General features: G+C 42.2%; 1 protein-coding gene across 1 annotated transcript; it reads right to left on the bottom strand.

Moving 5' to 3' along the window:
• Window positions 1-14,641: 14,641 nt before the first annotated feature.
• LOC120573911 (myosin light chain 4-like) lies at window positions 14,642-17,756 on the bottom strand. The gene is made up of 8 exons (XM_039823826.1): window positions 17,550-17,756; window positions 16,948-16,975; window positions 16,657-16,806; window positions 16,056-16,129; window positions 15,869-15,968; window positions 14,986-15,063; window positions 14,874-14,910; window positions 14,642-14,799 (listed from the first exon to the last, which is right to left on the bottom strand). The coding sequence occupies exons 1-7, from the start codon at window positions 17,649-17,651 to the stop codon at window positions 14,882-14,884; spliced, it is 561 nt and encodes a 186-aa protein (XP_039679760.1). The 5' UTR covers window positions 17,652-17,756; the 3' UTR covers window positions 14,642-14,799; window positions 14,874-14,881.
• Between the last annotated feature and the right edge of the window lie 262 nt (window positions 17,757-18,018).

Genomic DNA, 18,018 nt, shown 5'->3' with positions numbered 1-18,018 from the left:
CAACCAACCCAGCACCAGTGCAATGTCACCTCTGCCTCTTGCGTTTCCGGCTGTTGTGTCGTAGACCATCCCTCCTCATCACTGGCGGTCTTGGCGGTTGCCATTGTTGGCAACCGTTTTGGTCCGTGCCTCTTGTCGCGCGGCAGTAGCGACACTCCACTGCCGCACAGGACGCCGGAGAGCGCGTCGGCGTTGCCATGTTGTCGCCCCGCCCGGTGCTGGATGTCAAAGTCGTATTCCTGCAAGGCCTCCAGCCAGCGGGCCACCTGGCCCTCGGGATGCTTAAAGTTCAGGAGCCAGGTAAGAGAAGCATGATCAGTGCGAATGATGAAGTGGCTGCCATGCAAATACGGCCGAAAGTGCCGTACTGCCTGGACCACAGCCAGCAGCTCACGTCGTGTGACGCAATAGTTCCTCTCTGCCCTACTCAGGGCGCGGCTGTAGTAGGCCACAACCCGCTCCCCATCTCCTGGCTGTTGGGAGAGAACAGCACCAATCCCTACATTGCTGGCATCGGTGTCCACAATGAAGGGTTGCTGGGCGTTGGGGTAGGCCAGGATGGGGGCTTCAGTGAGGGACGCCCTGAGTCGAGTGAAGGCTGTAGCACATGCGTCATCCCAGATGAACGGGCGGCCCAGGTCAGTCAGGCGGTTGAGTGGGCTGGCAATGGTGGCAAAGTCTCGGACAAAACGGCGGTAGTATGATGCCAGACCCAGGAAACTCTTTAGTTCGCTGGCATTGGCAGGGGTTGGCCAATCCCGGACGGCAGCCACCTTTTCCGGGTCAGTGGCTACACCAGAAGCGTTGATCACATGACCCAGAAACTTTGTCTCCCTTGTCAGCAGGCAACACTTTGTAGGGTTTAGCCGCAGCCCGGCCTGACGGATAGCAGTAAAGACCTCATGCAGGTTGGACAGTGCTTTGTCGAAATTGTTGGCGTGCACCAGCAGATCATCGAGGTACACGACACAACGACTCCGGGGCACGTCTGCCAGCACCCTCTCCATCAGTCGTTCAAATGTAGCCGGGGCATTGCAGAGCCCGAACGGCATGACGCGGAACTGCCACAGTCCTTGCCCAATGGTGAAGGCAGTCTTTGGTCTTGCTTCTGGGGCCAGTTCTACCTGCCAGTAGCCACTGCGCAGGTCGAGGGAGCTGAACCAGCTGGACCCTGCGATGTAGTCCAGAGCATCATCGATGCGAGGAAGTGGGTAAGAGTCCTTCTTGGTGACGCTATTAAGGCGTCGGTAGTCCACACAGAACCGCCAACTTCCGTTCTTCTTCCTCACTAGGACAACTGGCGCTGCCCATGGACTGTTGGAGGGCTCAATTATCCCAGCGGCAGCCATCTCCCGGATCTTATCCTCTGCCACCTGACGCCTAGTGAGGGCCAGCCGGTGGGGGCGCAGTCGGATGGGCTGGGCATCACGGGTCTCAATAGCATGCTGGACCAGCCCTGTCTGCCTGCAGTCTTCATCCCTGGCAGCAAAGATATCCATATAGTCATCAAGGAGGTGTTTCAACTGGAGGCGCTGCTGCGGGTTGAGACCGTCGCTGCTGCGTTGCCACAGGTCGTGCATGGCCTCCGCCAACTCAGTCAGGGATGGGACGACCGGCTCTTTGGTTGGGACAGGAGCAAGCTGTGGCTGGGCAGGGCCGCTGATGGTGGGAGTGCTGATGACAGGCACGCTGGTAGTGGTCGTGCTGGTAGTTGGCGTGCTGGTGGTGGCCGTGTTGATGGTGGGCGATGGCACACAGAGGCTTGGTGCCCGTTTGACAGCGGCTGCCGGATGATCGGCCCGTTGGGCTCTGGGCCTCTTCTTCCCCGACCGCACCGAAGTGCAATGGTCTCTGTGCCAAGAGTGATGACAGCCCTTGCAACATTGACACAGGCCCACCCCGCGGCCAACACGTCCAGCCCAATAATGCATGGGTCCTGGATGTAGGCTAGCCAGAACTTGTGTGACAGCTCCTGGTTCCCAGCTTCGGACTTGTAGTAGCTTTGTTCCACTCATGCCAGCAGTTTTCCCTGTCACCGTCATCAGCTTGATATCTGTTGGTGACCATGCCACAGGAAGTGGGCCAGTAGTACCTGGAAGGACGCCCGGTCGCACCACAGGGAAATGGTGGACCCCTGCTGTCAACTAGGGCCCAGCAGGGTTGGTTGTCCAGATGGCAGTGCAGGTACAGCCCTTTGGCGTAGCCTAACGGCCAACCCGCTCGCATCGGCCTTGGAGGGGGTAGAAGCTGGAGTGGTGGTCCCCCTCATTAGACCACTCCGCGGTAGTTTTCCGCTGGCTGGGTGGCAGTGGATTTTGGAGTTGGTGCTGGGCAGTTGCGAGCTCTGTGGCCAGGCTCGGCCCACAACGGTAACAACAGTCGGTCTTTCGGGGTGGGCGACGTCTTGGTGGTGGTGGGCGAGCAAGGCAGACATCTTCAGCCTCCCTCCTCACAGTCAGCCATCCTTATGTGTGGTTGGAAGGTGGAGGTTTTCTGCTGGGCAGGCCGTGCAGAGAGTATCACCTCAGCTTGTTCAGCTTCCGCAGATGGCTTCGTTGAGGGTCAGCGGGCCGGGCGAGGCCGAACATGCGAGCGCGCCGCTCCGGTACGAGACCTTGCAGGAAGGCATGAAGAGCCAGTTCCTCTTGAGCTGCTGCATTGAACTGTGGGTATCCTTGTTGAGTGTGTAGCCGAACATCTGCAGCAAAGGTGCCCAGGCTCTCCCCCTCTTGGCGGCGGCGATTGGCTAGTTGCTCTCTGCTCTGCTCAGTGAAAAGTCTCTGCCCAAATCGCCTCTCCAGTGCTGTTGTCAGGGCTTGAAGGTCCCGTTGCTCTGCTGGGGCTAGGTCAAGGAGCACCTGCAGCGCCTTTCCTTCCAATGCGAGCGCCAGATGTACAGCAGCTTCCTCATCACCCCAACCGCTATGCCATGTTGCTAGTCTGACTTGGGAGAGGAATGGCTTTAAGGGTGTCATCCCGTTGTACTTGGGCAGCTTGGCTGGGGTCTTGGGCACAGCTGCGGGGTAAAGTACACTTTGTAAGGGGGCAGGTGGTGATGGCTCATAGACAGCAGTGGCAGTGACGGGCAGTAGATTGGCATCGGTCATCTGCAACAGAGTATCACTGACAGGGGCACTTCCAACCTGTAGGGGGCGATGGCATGACATGCTGACACTGCCAGGGCGTAGTAGTGGCGCTCGCCGCGGCGCGGGGCGGCGTGGCGTGCTGAAACCTTCAGAGTGTGTAGTGGTATTCCCGCCCTCCAGAGAGCGCGCTGGTGTGCCGCGCTGAAACCGTCCGGGCGTGTAGCGGCAGTCCCGGCCTCTAGGGGGCGTTGGCGCGCCGCGCTGGAGCCGTCTGGGTGTGCGATGATGCTCCCGGCCTCCAGGGGGCGATGTCGCGGCACACTGGAGCCATCTGGGCATGCGATGATACTCCCGGCCTCCAGGAGGCGATGTCGCGGCACGCTGGAGCCGGGAAGAGCCTTTCCTGGTCAGCGTTGAGGCGGTCCAGGCTGCGACGGGTCAGCTTGATTGCTCTCTCCATCGACTGGATTTCAGCTTCCATTTGTTGTACCATTTCTTCAACGGTTTCTTCCATTTTCAAAACGTGCTCAATCCCACTTCTGACACCAATGTAGCGAGCTACGTGGAAGAAGTTGAAGAGCCAGAAATATAGAACTGTGGAAGTTTATTCAACCGCTACACATAAGCGATACATAGAGGTCATTAACCTAACCCAGTGTTTCAGTCATGGTAACAAATGTAACAAAGGTAATGTAAATAAACATGAGCACATTATCAGGACTAAAACCTAGGTAACGTAAATGCATAACAAAAACACTAACATCATTTACCCACTTAAACTAAACACTTAAACAACACTAATAACCTAGTCCCATGATGCTTTGCACTGCCGTGCAGAACAGCCAACACAATGGCCTCCTGTCGGCCGTTACAGTATTATACTTTCCCGTGTTCGTCAGCATGTCCTCTATCAGACTATGCTAAAAAACAACATGCTCAAAAATGTTACACCGCCGCAGAAGTGCATGTGTGCTCAGAGGGGTATATATTCAAAGTCAAAACACATGTACAATGTGTGCAAAGTGGCTATTGCCTCTTGCAACCTCATCGGTACCCCTAACGATATCCAGATTCATCCCTTATCCCTTCCACCTCCTTAATTTCCTTCGGTATAAATAGAGTATTTATATCGATTTACCTAAGGCTAAAGAAGTTGAATTTAAAATGATGAACGACATTTAGCTGTGTAATGATTTCTTGCATCAAAGGTTTAACTTGGATTCGATTGTTTGTATACTCTGTAGCTCAGACATTGAAAACATCTTTTTTTCTCTTATTGATTGTAATTAGAGTTTCTGGGATGTTTTTTTAATACCGGTTTACTTATATTGACCGATTTTAACATATAAAAATATGATCTTTGGTCTCCAACTGGAGGACAAGAAAGCACAATTTGGGAACAACAGTTTAATTATCTTGGCAAACTTTTTTTATGCATAGTTGTTTCTTGAAATCTATTCCTACCTCACCTGCATCATTCATGGACTGTCAATCATTAAACCAGACAGAACAAAGAGAGGATAGATGTTAGGGCCGTTACAGAGTCAACGCATCGGTAACGCGATAATGCCATCGGCCCTCATATTATCGCTACGCCGCCATTATGCGTCGATGCGTATGAGCAAAATGTCCCAGTTTTTGATACGCTGACGCTGGCGATGGGCACAATACTATGCGTTGTCGGTGGGGCGAAACTGACGTATTGTACATTAAAAATATTGAATCAACATATCTGTGCAATTTCATCAAACATAGGACTACTGAGTCACATTTTTCGGTATCAACGTTGTGTGTAGTCTATGCTGTGTGCCCTCCTCAAGAGGCGAGAGAGAGACCCAAATGTATCTATATATTTTTAAAACCTGCTAAACCATGTTTAAGCAACCTTTTATCAATGTATTGGTCAGTGCTACCCAATCGTAGCATACTGTACTGGTGGGGAAACATGCCAGCATCTGATAAAAAGAAATCAGCCAGCCAGCTGGTCCCTGACAAGAGCCACTCTCCGGGAGGGTCTGGCTCTGCCGACCGAACACCGTGGAGCACTCTGCTACCCTCTGTTGCGTGGGCGGTGTATTGCATTTCACGCATCGCCCGTGACGCTTGGGTCTACTTGCGTCCGCTGTTTAGACTATGAAAGGGAGCGCGTCGCTCGCGTTGCTTGTTTGCGTTGCTCGTGTTGCTCACGTTGACTCTGTAACGGCCCTTAGTCTAATGGACGTTTTCACCCTATGAAGGCCTTTACACACCAGGGGCGCTTTTTTTCATGTGAATTGCACATCAATATATTTTTTCAAACTGTTTTTGATCACGAATACTTTCACAGAGAACGCAAATATTACGCAGCGTTAAAGTGACGTAATTTTTTCCAAAACGACCAATTTCTCTGAGCTTTGGCAACGTGAATAAAGACATCAACCAATCCCGTTGTGTTTCCTGATGATCATATTACAACAACACGGAGGCTGATGTCTGACCTACGGACTGTACAGAGGAAAACTTTACTACTCCAACTACAACTATCACAAAGGCAGCATTTACCAGAGACTTTCTTTCCATTCTTACGTTTCACAATAAAAGCCCTAGACATATGCTACACTGTTTGGAGTATCATGCATTATGCAGATCGTGCTCATGTTCTACCGGTGAGCATTATCAGATATGGAATCACAGCATGGTTTGGCGACTTAAAGAGAAACTATGCAGGTTTTTTTAGCTTAATTTAGCTTAACTGAACAGCTTCGGAATCAATGAAGCCTGTGAGCAGAACAACCACCCTTTCAACTGAGGAAGTCAGGAAGTATGGCGTGATATCAGGTCTCGCCATCTAACAAATTGCTTCACGGCACTGCACACATCCACGAACCGGCTAGCTATAAGAACAAGGTAGCGATGGAGTTTTTCACACTATTGTCATGGCTGAGCTGGCAAAAAAGAAGCAGAAAGCTAGGAAAGCATTGTCGGAAAAAAAAAAAAAAAAAAAAAAAAAAAAAAAAAAAAAAAAAATTTCAAACAAAATCTCCTTTTTTTTCTTTCTTTTTTTTTTTTTTTTCTTTTTTTCTCCACTTTTTTTTTTTTTTTTTTTTTTTTTTCTTTTTTTTTTTTTTTTTTTTTTTTTTTTTTTTTTTTTTTATTTATTTAATTATAATATTTTTAATTAAAAATAAATAAAAAAAAAAAAAATAATTATTTTTTTAAAAAAATAAAAAATTAAAAAACAGTATAAGACAAACAGTGCAGTGATAGTTTTTTATTGATCCCAAAAAAAAAGGGAAATTACGGTGTTGCAGCAGCAAAATATCAGACACACAGCACACATACAGAATATACCTTAAATAACAGGATACAATATACATGAAATAATAATATACAAGAACAAATATAAAAAATATATATACACAAGTTGGGAATTAAAAAAAACTGTTTCACTAGTATTGATAAAGATGTGTAGATAGTAGTATACAGTTAAGAAAGTAGTATGGTTTACAGTAATATAAATTAAATATAAATGTGTGAAGTATATTAGCATATATTGGAATCAATATATGGAGCATGAGTTTTCCCCTGCTGAAAGTTACATTATTTGCAAACATGAGAAGTACAAGGTTCAGACACACAGCAGGAAAAGGGTAAAAGAAAAACTAACACAGTGTGAAACACTCCATGCTGGGAAATTGCTTCTCGCTGCTGAAGGGAGAAGGGATGAGTCTCTCCTTCTCCATATAGACATATAGATAAATAATAACATTAAAAGAAATACATATGAACCATGATAATATCTTGTGAATAATATCGATTAAAACAGCGGTTATTGGGCTAAAAATACCAATAATAAAACTGTCACAGATTTCAAGTTAAGGGGGGGCGTGATTTTTCTTTCATCAATATACGACGGTGAGGGATTAACGTGAATGTCTGTCTGACGGATCCCCCCGTCGAAAAATAATGCAACGGGTACCCCTATTTCGTTGAAACTTAACGCCAGGGGTCGTTGACCATGCGTCATACATTTGACGAGTAGGGAGTGAGACTGCGTTGGTTCAAGCTGACTGACTGAAGGATGCTTCTCTCTTTAGATCTCCTCACATGTTCACCAAGGATACCCCCCCCCCGTCATGTTCAAGCTCACTGACTGCAGGAGGCTTCTGTCTTGAGGTCTCCTCATTTGCAAACTCCAAACACTTTCAATGGAATCACAAGTTGACAAGAATCCTGGGATCACAATCTTCTGTGAAACAAAATGAGACACTCGACAATGAGTCACATGTGTAGTTTATTTTAAGCCTCATGCCCTCTTCGGTCATTTTTTACATTTTTCTCAAGTTTTTTTTTTTCATTTTGTGATCATTTTTGCTGTGTTACTTCTTATGGCATGAAATTTTGTAGGAATCCTTTTCAGTCAGATTTTTTAAATACAGTGTTTTTTACTCTTACATGTCTTTTATACTTAAATGATTCATTTTGTACCCTCTGGACCTTCACACCTCACAAAAATGTCACCCACTACCAAAAACTATTATTAAATCATCATATATCAATATTTTTTTCTGCTTTTTTTTCATGAATCACTTAAACAACTTCTTACCTAATCAAAACCACCAAACATTCATTTTCAGGATTTTAACCCTTTAAATGCCAGTTTATGTATTTGAATTATGTCATTATTTATAAAAAAAACACACACACATACACACACAAACACACACACACACACAGAGCTCCATAATATAACTATAATTTCATGCATCGGCCTACAAGGGCAAAATGGTTGAATCTGGTGAAATACTGTAAAAATGTCAAATATGACTACTTTTCTTCCAAATGAAATGCTGACATTACAGAATGCATGGTTTTATACTGTAAAGGCAGTGAGATCAAAACATGTGGTTATAATGGAAGTCAATGGGGCCATTTATGCCTCGAAGGTGTCCAAAGGGAGTATCGGGAACTACATAAAAAATACTAATGCAATCAAATAAGTTTTGTTGCTTATCTTTGACATATCCAAGCCTCTAATCCCCACCCAAAGCCCCATTCCCCTATGATTTATTTTATGGAAAATAATTAATGTTTTGTTGGGTTTTTCATAAATAATTGTTACTTCAAAGATTTAAAACTGGCATTTAAAGGGTTAAAACCAGAAAATGATTGAATGTTTGGTAGTTTTGAGCAATTTAGAAGTTGTTAAAGTGATTTATGAAAAAAGCAGAAAAAAGATATTGATATATCATGATTTAATAACAGTTTTTGACATGTGCATTTTGCCTCGAAGGTGTCCAAAGGGAGTATCGGGAACTACATAAAAAATACTAATGCAATCAAATAAGTTTTGTTGCTTATCTTTGACGTATCCAAGCCTCTAATCCCCACCAAAGCCCCATCTAGATATTATTCATTATATGGAAAAAAAATAATTTTTTGTGTTTTTTGTAATAAAAAATGAAATACTTCAAATACATAAACTGGCATTTAAAGGGTTAAAATCCTGAAAATGATTGAATGTTTGGTAGTTTTGATTAGGTTACAAGTTGTTTAAGTGATTTATGAAAAAATAGCAGAAGAAAATATTGATATATGATGATTTAATAACAGTTTTTGTGTGCGTGGACATTTTTGCCTTGAAGGTGTCGAGAGTAAGTTTTTTTAAGGAGGGCATGAGGGTTAAAAGTACTCTTAACAGAGTTTGGAGGAAACGAGTTCACTTGGACATCCACATGTTGGGTTAGGGTTAGAGTTGGTTAACCCTTTTTGTTTTATATCAGAAAATATGGGACGTAGAAATAAGCACTAAAAATATGTAGAAGAAAACTTTAACAATTTAAAACGTTGGAAAAAGCAAAAACAAACTGTGAAAAAAAGGTGTCAAAAAACAGCCTTAACACAAGGGTTAAGGCTGTTTTATGGTTCTGCGGAGGCTCCACACAGAGCTTTCTCCGTAACCTACGTAAGTGGCCTGATGTTTATACTTGTGCACTGGTGTTTGCGTCGAGCTGGCATGTGTGTGTGTGCGTGGGGAGTGTGTGGTAGAGCGAGGGAGAAGTCAGAGTGTGACGGCGAGTAGCGACTCTAGAGTCATAGTGAGAGAAACAAAGTGTCTCCCCTGTTTTTTCTGACCACGGTGGGAAATCTGGAGCAGGAGAAGTTAACCCTCTCCTTGATTTCATGTTGTTTATGGAGAAGGTGAACCAGGAAATGAGTCGGGAAAAATGCAATGCTTCCAATCCATGACATGTAGTTACATTTTTAGAGAGGTGCACGTCAGGCTACAGCGTAGGGTCCGGCGCAGCTTTGTGTCTTCACGTACCTACGTACATAGCAACAGCAGTAGAACCAAGATGAGACACGTTGACGTGTGTTGTGTATTTTAAGCATATACTCTTAACAGAATTTTGTGTGACAATGTGAAATCCAGGGAGCAAAGAACCAGACACGAACTGACACGGGGAGACACGACAACGACAAGGACAAGGACTAGCACAAGCACAAGCAAACACACACACAATGAGCTGACACAAGACAAAAGAAACAGAGGCTAAATACACAAGGTAACAAGCAATTAAGGAACAGGTGATACAGCAGGTGAAACACATCAGGGCAGGGTTAGGACAATCAGACAGGCGGGAAAACACAGGAAGTAAAACTAGACAAGACAAGACAGAAAACCAGACCACCAAAATAAAACAGGAAACAGAAACATACACTACTCACAAAAATACACAATCAAAACAGGATAAACAGAAACATGAACAATCCTCAGAATGATACAAAATCAATATACAAAACAGGGAACAGCAACAGAAATATACAAACAGGCAACAGAAACATCCACAACCACAACAGTTTTGTAGATGAACTGTAATATTATCATGCAGGAGAGTGGAGAGGGAAACACTGACAGTTCCATGATATCCAGTTCAGATCATTGACTTTTTCAAAGCTATACATGCATTTGTATTAAAGAGCAATTTAGTAAGTTGAACACAAGAACAAAGTTGCATGAACATGTCTAATGATTACTATTACTACTACTATTATTACTATCCCATACTATGTCCAAATGGACAGAGTAAGGATGAAAATGTTACTTTTGCATCCAGTTGAGTTATGTGTGTCTGTCAGGGTAAACACAGACAAATCATGGACAAAGAAACTGGACAAATGTCTCAAATTCACCAATAGTTTGTGTGTTTTTGGTCGTTTTTCCTTTTTTTTTTTTTTCTTTTTCCCCTTTTTTTTTTTAAATATATCTTCCCCCCCCCAGACCAACGTCTCCCACCCTGGGTGGGGGCGCCCGCCGGCTATGGGATTGCGGTGTGCCACAGATACTGTGTTTTCAGTTAGCATAGTGAAAATTAAACCTCAAAATAGACCCTTATATAACTCAAAACAGACCGTAACCCTGAATAAAACTTCAATTGGCTATGGGACACATTCCAAGGACTGATCAACCTTGGGAGGGCCACCCTTGGACTGACTATGTGTCCTAAAATTTAGAATAAAATCTAGGCAAGAATATGCAACAATTTCAAACAAAATAGACACAGCACAAAATCCAGACGGGAAAATAATAAAATAAGTGACTAAGTGTCTTAAAAATGTACAAGCATGACCTAAAACCACGACTGTGCAATTTAAAGAAACCGTTCAATAAACCTACAGGCTAAAAATAGACTTTAAAGCCTACAAGCATGACTATGCAATTTAAAGAAACCGTTTACTAAACCGACAAGTATGAATATGCAATTGCAGTTACTTAAAAATAAGTAACTTAGTGTATTCAAAATTTCAAAACTATGCTGGAATACAATATGATAAATGTAACTCATTCATATGGCATAATATGGCATATTATGCCATATTATTAGCCTAACCCCCTGATTAATTGACATATGTGTAAATAAATAGTACATTTACTAAACACAACCATTCCATTTTGCTGCCTAACCTCAACTGGTTAAGTTAATGAAAACCAAAAGTTATAACAAGTCAACCCTCAACCAACAGTTATCGCAAAACCATATCCAATCGACTCCAAATTGACTGAAATGTGCTCCTAATCCATTTCTGGGGGACTTTTTCAGCTCCACACTTGTTCAAATGATCACTCCTGTCACCCATTGCAAACTGAACGCGTCAGTCTTGGTCCTGATTCTCTATGAGCTTCCCTTCTAAAGATACAGCAAGAAATGTGCACCATTTCAAAAACAAACACGTTAAACATTATGTAGCACCACCACAGAATAGTATGTGCACACAGAGGTGTACATATACTAAGTCAAATCAACAACAAAATGTGTAGGATGTTACTATTGCCACTCTGAACTGCTATCGATAACCCTACTGTCATCTAGCTTCATCCCTTAACCCTAACCCCCTAGTGTTTTATGATGCCTTTAGCATTAAAATGAATAAAATATGGCTTTGTTAACGCTCAAGTTAATTTGTTCCCAAGAAAGAAAATTTAGATGTAATTGATTTCAATAAATTAATTCAAATCAATGCATTAATTAATGTATATCATTATTACTCAATTATATATTTTTGATATGTAGATTTAAATTATTTTTTGTTATTAGTATTTACAAATTTAGAAACTTCTGTGTTTCGTATTCACCCAATATTTTTGTTTAGGTTTTAATTAATACCTTTTACTTTTCTAATGAAATTTACTCATATTAAATAGATTACTATGAAGGGTGTCATTTAATTTATATTAACTTCATTCCAAACATAGTTTAATTTAATAATATTTTTATTAATGTGTTGCACTTTTTTACAGTGTTTGCAGTGGGTTTTTTTCGACATAAATGCTTATATCTCAGCAATTAAACATTACACATTCCCGTGGTCGTCACCATCTCAGCTATCACAATATGCCTGTCATAAAGTGATCCCTCCCCTATCAGTCCCCTGGGAGACAAATAAAGTAACTCTCTCTCTCTCTCTCTCTCTCTCTCAGACAGGATGAGTGGGGAAAACTGTGGTAATTTTATATATATATGTGGCTGCGTGTGTGTGTGTGTGTGTGTGTGTGTGTGTGTGTGTGTCTCTCTCTCTCTGTCCATCCGTCGGTCTCTCCCTCCGTGTGCCTGAAATGCATGTCTCGCTGTGAGAAGTCAACAGTGGCAGTTCTACATTGAATTACACCTATGGCGAGGCCCTCTTCGAGCGATTGTCTTTCATCAGAATCAGAATCAGAAAAGCTTTATTGCCAAGTATGTTTACACACACGATATATTGTTATAATAATAATAATATATATATGTGCCAAAAATATATACAATCAGATATATAAAAAATTTAACAAGAGCAGAGAGCAACAATAATATAAAATATTAAGAATAATATGCAAATAAAATATAGAATAAATATTCTAAACAGCACAAATCCTTCACACAAATGTGAAAACACAGTAAAGAGAATCTAATTATTACACTTTAGCACCAAGAACAGAAACCACAAACTAAAACCTTTCTGGCATTCCTTTATGCAAAATCATCAGTGATGTCATCATATGAAATCTGCTCCCCTATTGAGTGATTGATCCTGACGGAAAGGCCAGTGATCTGTTCCTGGGATATGGTTGACCTCAGGTATGACTTGATCAACTTTAGTTTTGAAAAGCTCCTCTCTGTTGGAGCCACAGTGACTGGCAGAGTAAGGGCAATGCTCAGAGCAGTCCAAAAGTTGGGGTAGATCTCTGATAGATCCTTATCATACCCCATTCCCCCCCTTGTCCGGACCGTTCCATTTGGGAGACCAAGCAACATAGGCGCCGATTTAAGTTTTACCTCCGTGGGTGCTCACGGGTGCACGGCCTTTAAAAAAAAGTGCATTTCAGAAGGCCGACATGAACACACACGCCTATCAACTCGATAATAAAGCCATAAAGAAGGCTATCTTTTGACTCTGGATAGAATTGGAGATGAAAAGTTGAACTGACACATAACCACAATCAGCTTTGTGGGTGCTCAGTATTAGTGGTGCACCAATGGTATCGGCGCCTATGCCCAGCAACCCGTTTGACCCAGAGGTGAATTGTACCCCTCCCCCCTCCCCTTTCCCCTTCTCACACAGCTTCTCTGTGCAGTGTGCATGGTACCTTCTCAGCAAGCAGGGACGCCAATTTGCCAATTCCCCACACATGATAGATAATACAGTAGAAAACTGCTTTTTTTTTTGTAAGTGCTCGTGCCGCCCTCCATGTGTCATGAAATAATGCCGGCCCGGGCGGCTGCTCCCTTCGCCCATGCCAAAAACGCTATTGGAAGTCAAGACTACCAAAATCACCATAAACCTACAGTGAGAACTCGCCTGCTCAACACGGGTAGGAGAGACTAGACCGCAGCCGCCGTACCGACTCATCGAAGATCCAGCAGATCAGATAAGCAAAGCCCATGACGTGTTGTCGCCATAGCAAATGCAAGCAATGGTGATTAGACTGTGTTGAAAGCAAAACTTTTCAAGCTGAAGCCAAGAAGCCTCTACCATTAGGCTACATTCAAGTCAAAGTGGTGTGAGAAGTGGTTCAAGTTGGAAATTGCAACTAAGGACTCCTCTCTATTAACCTTCATTACAGTGCTTAGCCTACATGTTTTGGGGATCAATCTGATGTGCTGGTGTTTCTGGTTATTACATGCTACAAGGTGGAAAGGGGAATCTAATTCAATAATTAAAATTCCAAAACTAATATGTTTTGAGTATAAGGTGAAAGAAAAGGACAACATAAGTTTAAGTACTGCTCCATGACTCCTCCAAATCTCAGGGAACACAGATGGGATGACTTATACTTTGAATGTGCACAAGTTTGGAATATGAGCAGAAATCTTGCTCAAACACATCTGAACTATTACAGTCCAGGAGTTTATTAATTCATTAAAATGAATCAATGTATCATTGAGGTAAATAATTGTCATATGCACATTTAAGGAGGTTACTTCCCCAAAAAAAAGACGCAAAAGAGGAGGGAGGAGTAAATTATGCCTAGGCTACATGTGTGCTGACTCAGATATAATTACAAAAGTTGATCCAAAGGAGAATAAATAGATGAAAGCAATACAGAATGCCTAAGAGCCTTACAGCAATATATTCTATTATGTTTTTATATTTTAATTGTCCCCTATGTTGCCCTTTACATATTTTACATATTTTATAGAAAAAGGTAGTAATAGGTGCATAAAAATTCACCTGAATGCAGGAAATGAAGAGTTTAATGTTCAAAATTTTCTGGGGGAGGAACCACAGACCCCCCCCTGCCCACCCAGCATAAGTCACCAGACAAATTTAGAAACAAAACCCTGTCCTTTGGGTTGCCAGACCAGTTATGATTAGGCCAAATATTGGTGCCATATCTTACTAACATCTACAAACTAGAAGCTAAAATGAACATACACTGGCTATTAATAAGCTGGGCAAGCCAATCGCTGTTTAGCAGTGCATTCAGTTTATTTAAATGGGTCCGGGCTAATCACCGAACCTCCTCAAGTCCTTGAAACGCCCCTGGTAAATACACAAAGTGAAAACCTTAAGGTTTACTGAAACAGTGGAGGATAAAACATGTTTATAAGTTTTATTTTAACACTGGATTCTCAACTGAACAGAAAATTGTTTACTGCAAAAAAGCAACAGTTCCAGATGTAAGATGTTCTCATTTTAAAGATAAGAACAAAACCATGAACATGGAGAGAGCAGGAACTTCTCTCTGAGTAGGAACCTGAAACAAACAGAGAGGGTTGGTATCACAGAAACAAGATTCTACTTCTGAAACAAATTGATGAACTCACTCACATTTTGTTTCAGCCAGCCATGATGTGCTTGACAAAAGCTGAAAGACATAAATACAGTTCCCATCAGCCAGTATTTGAGAGTGTACTTTGTATTTATTGACTGTGTGCAATACCTTCATAGTTAATACATCCATTAGCATCTTCCTGTCCTGCCAGCAGGTTGTCCACTTCCCCCTCTGTCATCCTCTCTCCTGATAACACACAACATTTAGACAGAACATCTGAGCATGCTCAGTGTGGATTTAGGCTGTGTGAACCAGAGATGCTAGAGTCCAAATCTTGAGTCTCTGGTGGTTATAAGGAGTGTTGTATCAGCTGCTGCGTGGCATCCACGCTGCTCATAACACTGCATAGCCATATACAGTATTATAACACTCATTCATCTTTTCATAACATCTTGTGAACGACGTCAGAGTTAACCTCCCATAGGTTGTAGCTAAAACAAGAAGCAAGCTAACGGTAGCTGAGCTAAATGTGTTTGCTAACCTATAAATGAGCAGTTAGAGTTCACAGGTGTCTAACAAAATTAGATGTGTGTGAACCAGAATCCTTTATCTTGATGCCACATATTTAGCATTTAGTACTTGTTTTAGGCCTTGTCTTTTTTTAAAACACAAGCTTCTGAGGAATGGCACAGCACATGCCACATGCATGCTGGGTAACTAGGACTACAGTTGAAAATTAGCCATCTCGCTAACACTGGCGCATTTACAGAAATGTTGATTAATGTGCATTATCCTAACAAAAAAATAAATCCTACTTGCTCCCGGTGCAGTCGACATGTTTTCTTGTCCGCTCTCACAGTAGATATGTTACGTGTTACGCATTTACACTGACTTTAAGTTAGAGTGATTATATAAAAAGTTATAAGTTGTTCCATTTGCATGCTTTCGAGGAAAAAAATCTCTCTTAACTTCACTTGTTCAGAAATAAACATCTTAACCTTTCATGAACAGTTTTTATTTTTAACATATTCAGAATCAGATATGATCGTACCCAGAGTGACCAAAACATGTCTCAGCTCAGCACCCATCACCGACCCGTTTCCTTCTTTATCAAAAACTCTCAGGCCTTCCACAAAATCCTCGTATGTTCCCTGTAAACAGACACACACATAGGCTGAAAAGTAAATACTTTAAATAACTCCCTGGACATAGACCGGACTCTGAACTCTGTGTCATACTTTGTCTCTGGACTGAGCCACATGTTGTAGCATCGGCAGGAAGGTCTCAAAGTCCACCAGTTTACTGTCCATGTCTGTTCCAAAAGAGAAGAGAAACATATGTTGTTACATAATGTCTGAAATCTTAAGAACACAGTAAGATCTTAAGTTTATCTGCCTGCTAAGTGGATCCTTTTAAAAATATATGTATTTGTTTTAGAGCTGCACAATATATAATTTCTTCACCATTGTCGTAATATCAACTGGCGCAATCACGAAAGACACTCAGAGATTTTTTGTATTAATTGAAAGAAAGTATCAGCAGAAAACTGAACTTTAAAATGTCATTCTTTTTTTAGTGACGCCTTTCATGTTCAGTTCAATTTTCAATTTGTTCAAGAAAAGAATGTTGGAAATGATTTTCTTCATTAGTTTTGTCTTATTTATAGTATTTCAGCAGAATACTGAAAGCAGCAGAAGTGAGAACACTTTAATATGTTTATTTATTGTAAGTTATGCTGTTCAATATTATTGCAGATTTTCCTCTTATCATGCAGCCCTAATATACCAGCCCTAATATTAGGGCTGCATGATATATATATATATATATATATATTTGTACCCTCAGGTTTGGGTCGTCCCAGCACTCGGAGGACTTCAGCGTTGGTCGGATTTTGTCCGAGAGCTCTCATCACGTCTCCACACTGAGAGAACAAGATCTTCTTCTGATTCTCTGCAGTTCTGTCAAACAGCTGGAAGGCTTCTTTAAACTCTACACACACACACACACACACACACACACACACACACACACAGACAGATTATATGAACAGTGTGTGTGTGTGTGTGTGTGTGTGTGTGTGTGTGTGTGTGTGTGTGTGTGTGTGTGTGTGTGTGTGTGTGTGTGTTTTACCTTCGATCTGATCAGTGCTGAACTCAATCTGAAAAAGAAAACACTGATCTGAAATCAGCACATACTGATGAATGAGCTCTTTACATAACAGGCATCAATGATTTGTCAGTTACTTCTTTGTACCCCGACCAGATGTTAACATTCTGATAAGTAAGTAAAATGTTTTTATAGAAAATCACAAAGTAATACAGTATGTGCAGACAGGTCAACTCAAAGCCTTTTAAGGGTAAGACAAGAGTCCAGAGAAACAGCAGACGGTAGAGGAGGCAGAGAGTTCCACAGTCTCGCTGCTGTGGACTCTACAGTAAAGCTTAAAGTTAAGGAACAGGTAGAAGATTGAACATGTTAGACCTCAGAGAGCGAGCTAATTAATAAGGCTGCAGTAGGTCGGCCACATGCAGGAGCCTGACCAATGATCAGTATGTGAGAGTGAGGATGTTAAACTGAATCCTGTATTTTACAGGCAGCTGGTGCAGAGACTTAAGAATAGGGCTGTTGTGAGACCGTTCAAAGAGTACGTTTTTAGTCTGAACTAACTTCTGTTTTGTCATCTTAAGCTCTAAAGGGATAACATGTAAAAACAGACAGACAGAGAGACAGACCTTGATGCTTTGTGGGTCGAAGTCCGGTTCTTTAGCCGTTTCTGGTTCTGGAGACATTTTCACTGCTTCCTTCTTTAATTCTACTTTTTTGGGTGCCATCATGGAGAGATGGAGACTAAAACAGGATGGAAAGAAAATATAGAACAGAATCAGATAATAGAGGTGAATGCAGGAAGACAGAGAGGAAAAGGATAGATAGAGAGGAGATTCCTCTGTGAGTCAGCTTAAATACTGTCACACTCACAGTCTATCAGGCCCATTTAAGGTCAGAGAATTAACTAACGAATGATCCTCTTAGGATTTCTACTGCAGAGAGACAAACTTCAAATAGATCTGAAATAAATTCCACAATTCTCTACTGAACCCACACAGAACACACATTTACTGAGACCACCTTAAATAGAAGACACGACTCCTCTCTATTGAGACCACCTAAAATAGAAAACACATCAACTTTTATATCTCTGTC

Source organism: Perca fluviatilis, chromosome 15 (assembly GCF_010015445.1).
Source record: "Perca fluviatilis chromosome 15, GENO_Pfluv_1.0, whole genome shotgun sequence".
Classification (NCBI taxonomy): Eukaryota; Metazoa; Chordata; class Actinopteri; order Perciformes; family Percidae; genus Perca; species Perca fluviatilis.
The sequence above is the reverse complement of the archived record's forward strand: the minus strand, read 5'-3'. Positions and strand labels throughout refer to the sequence as shown.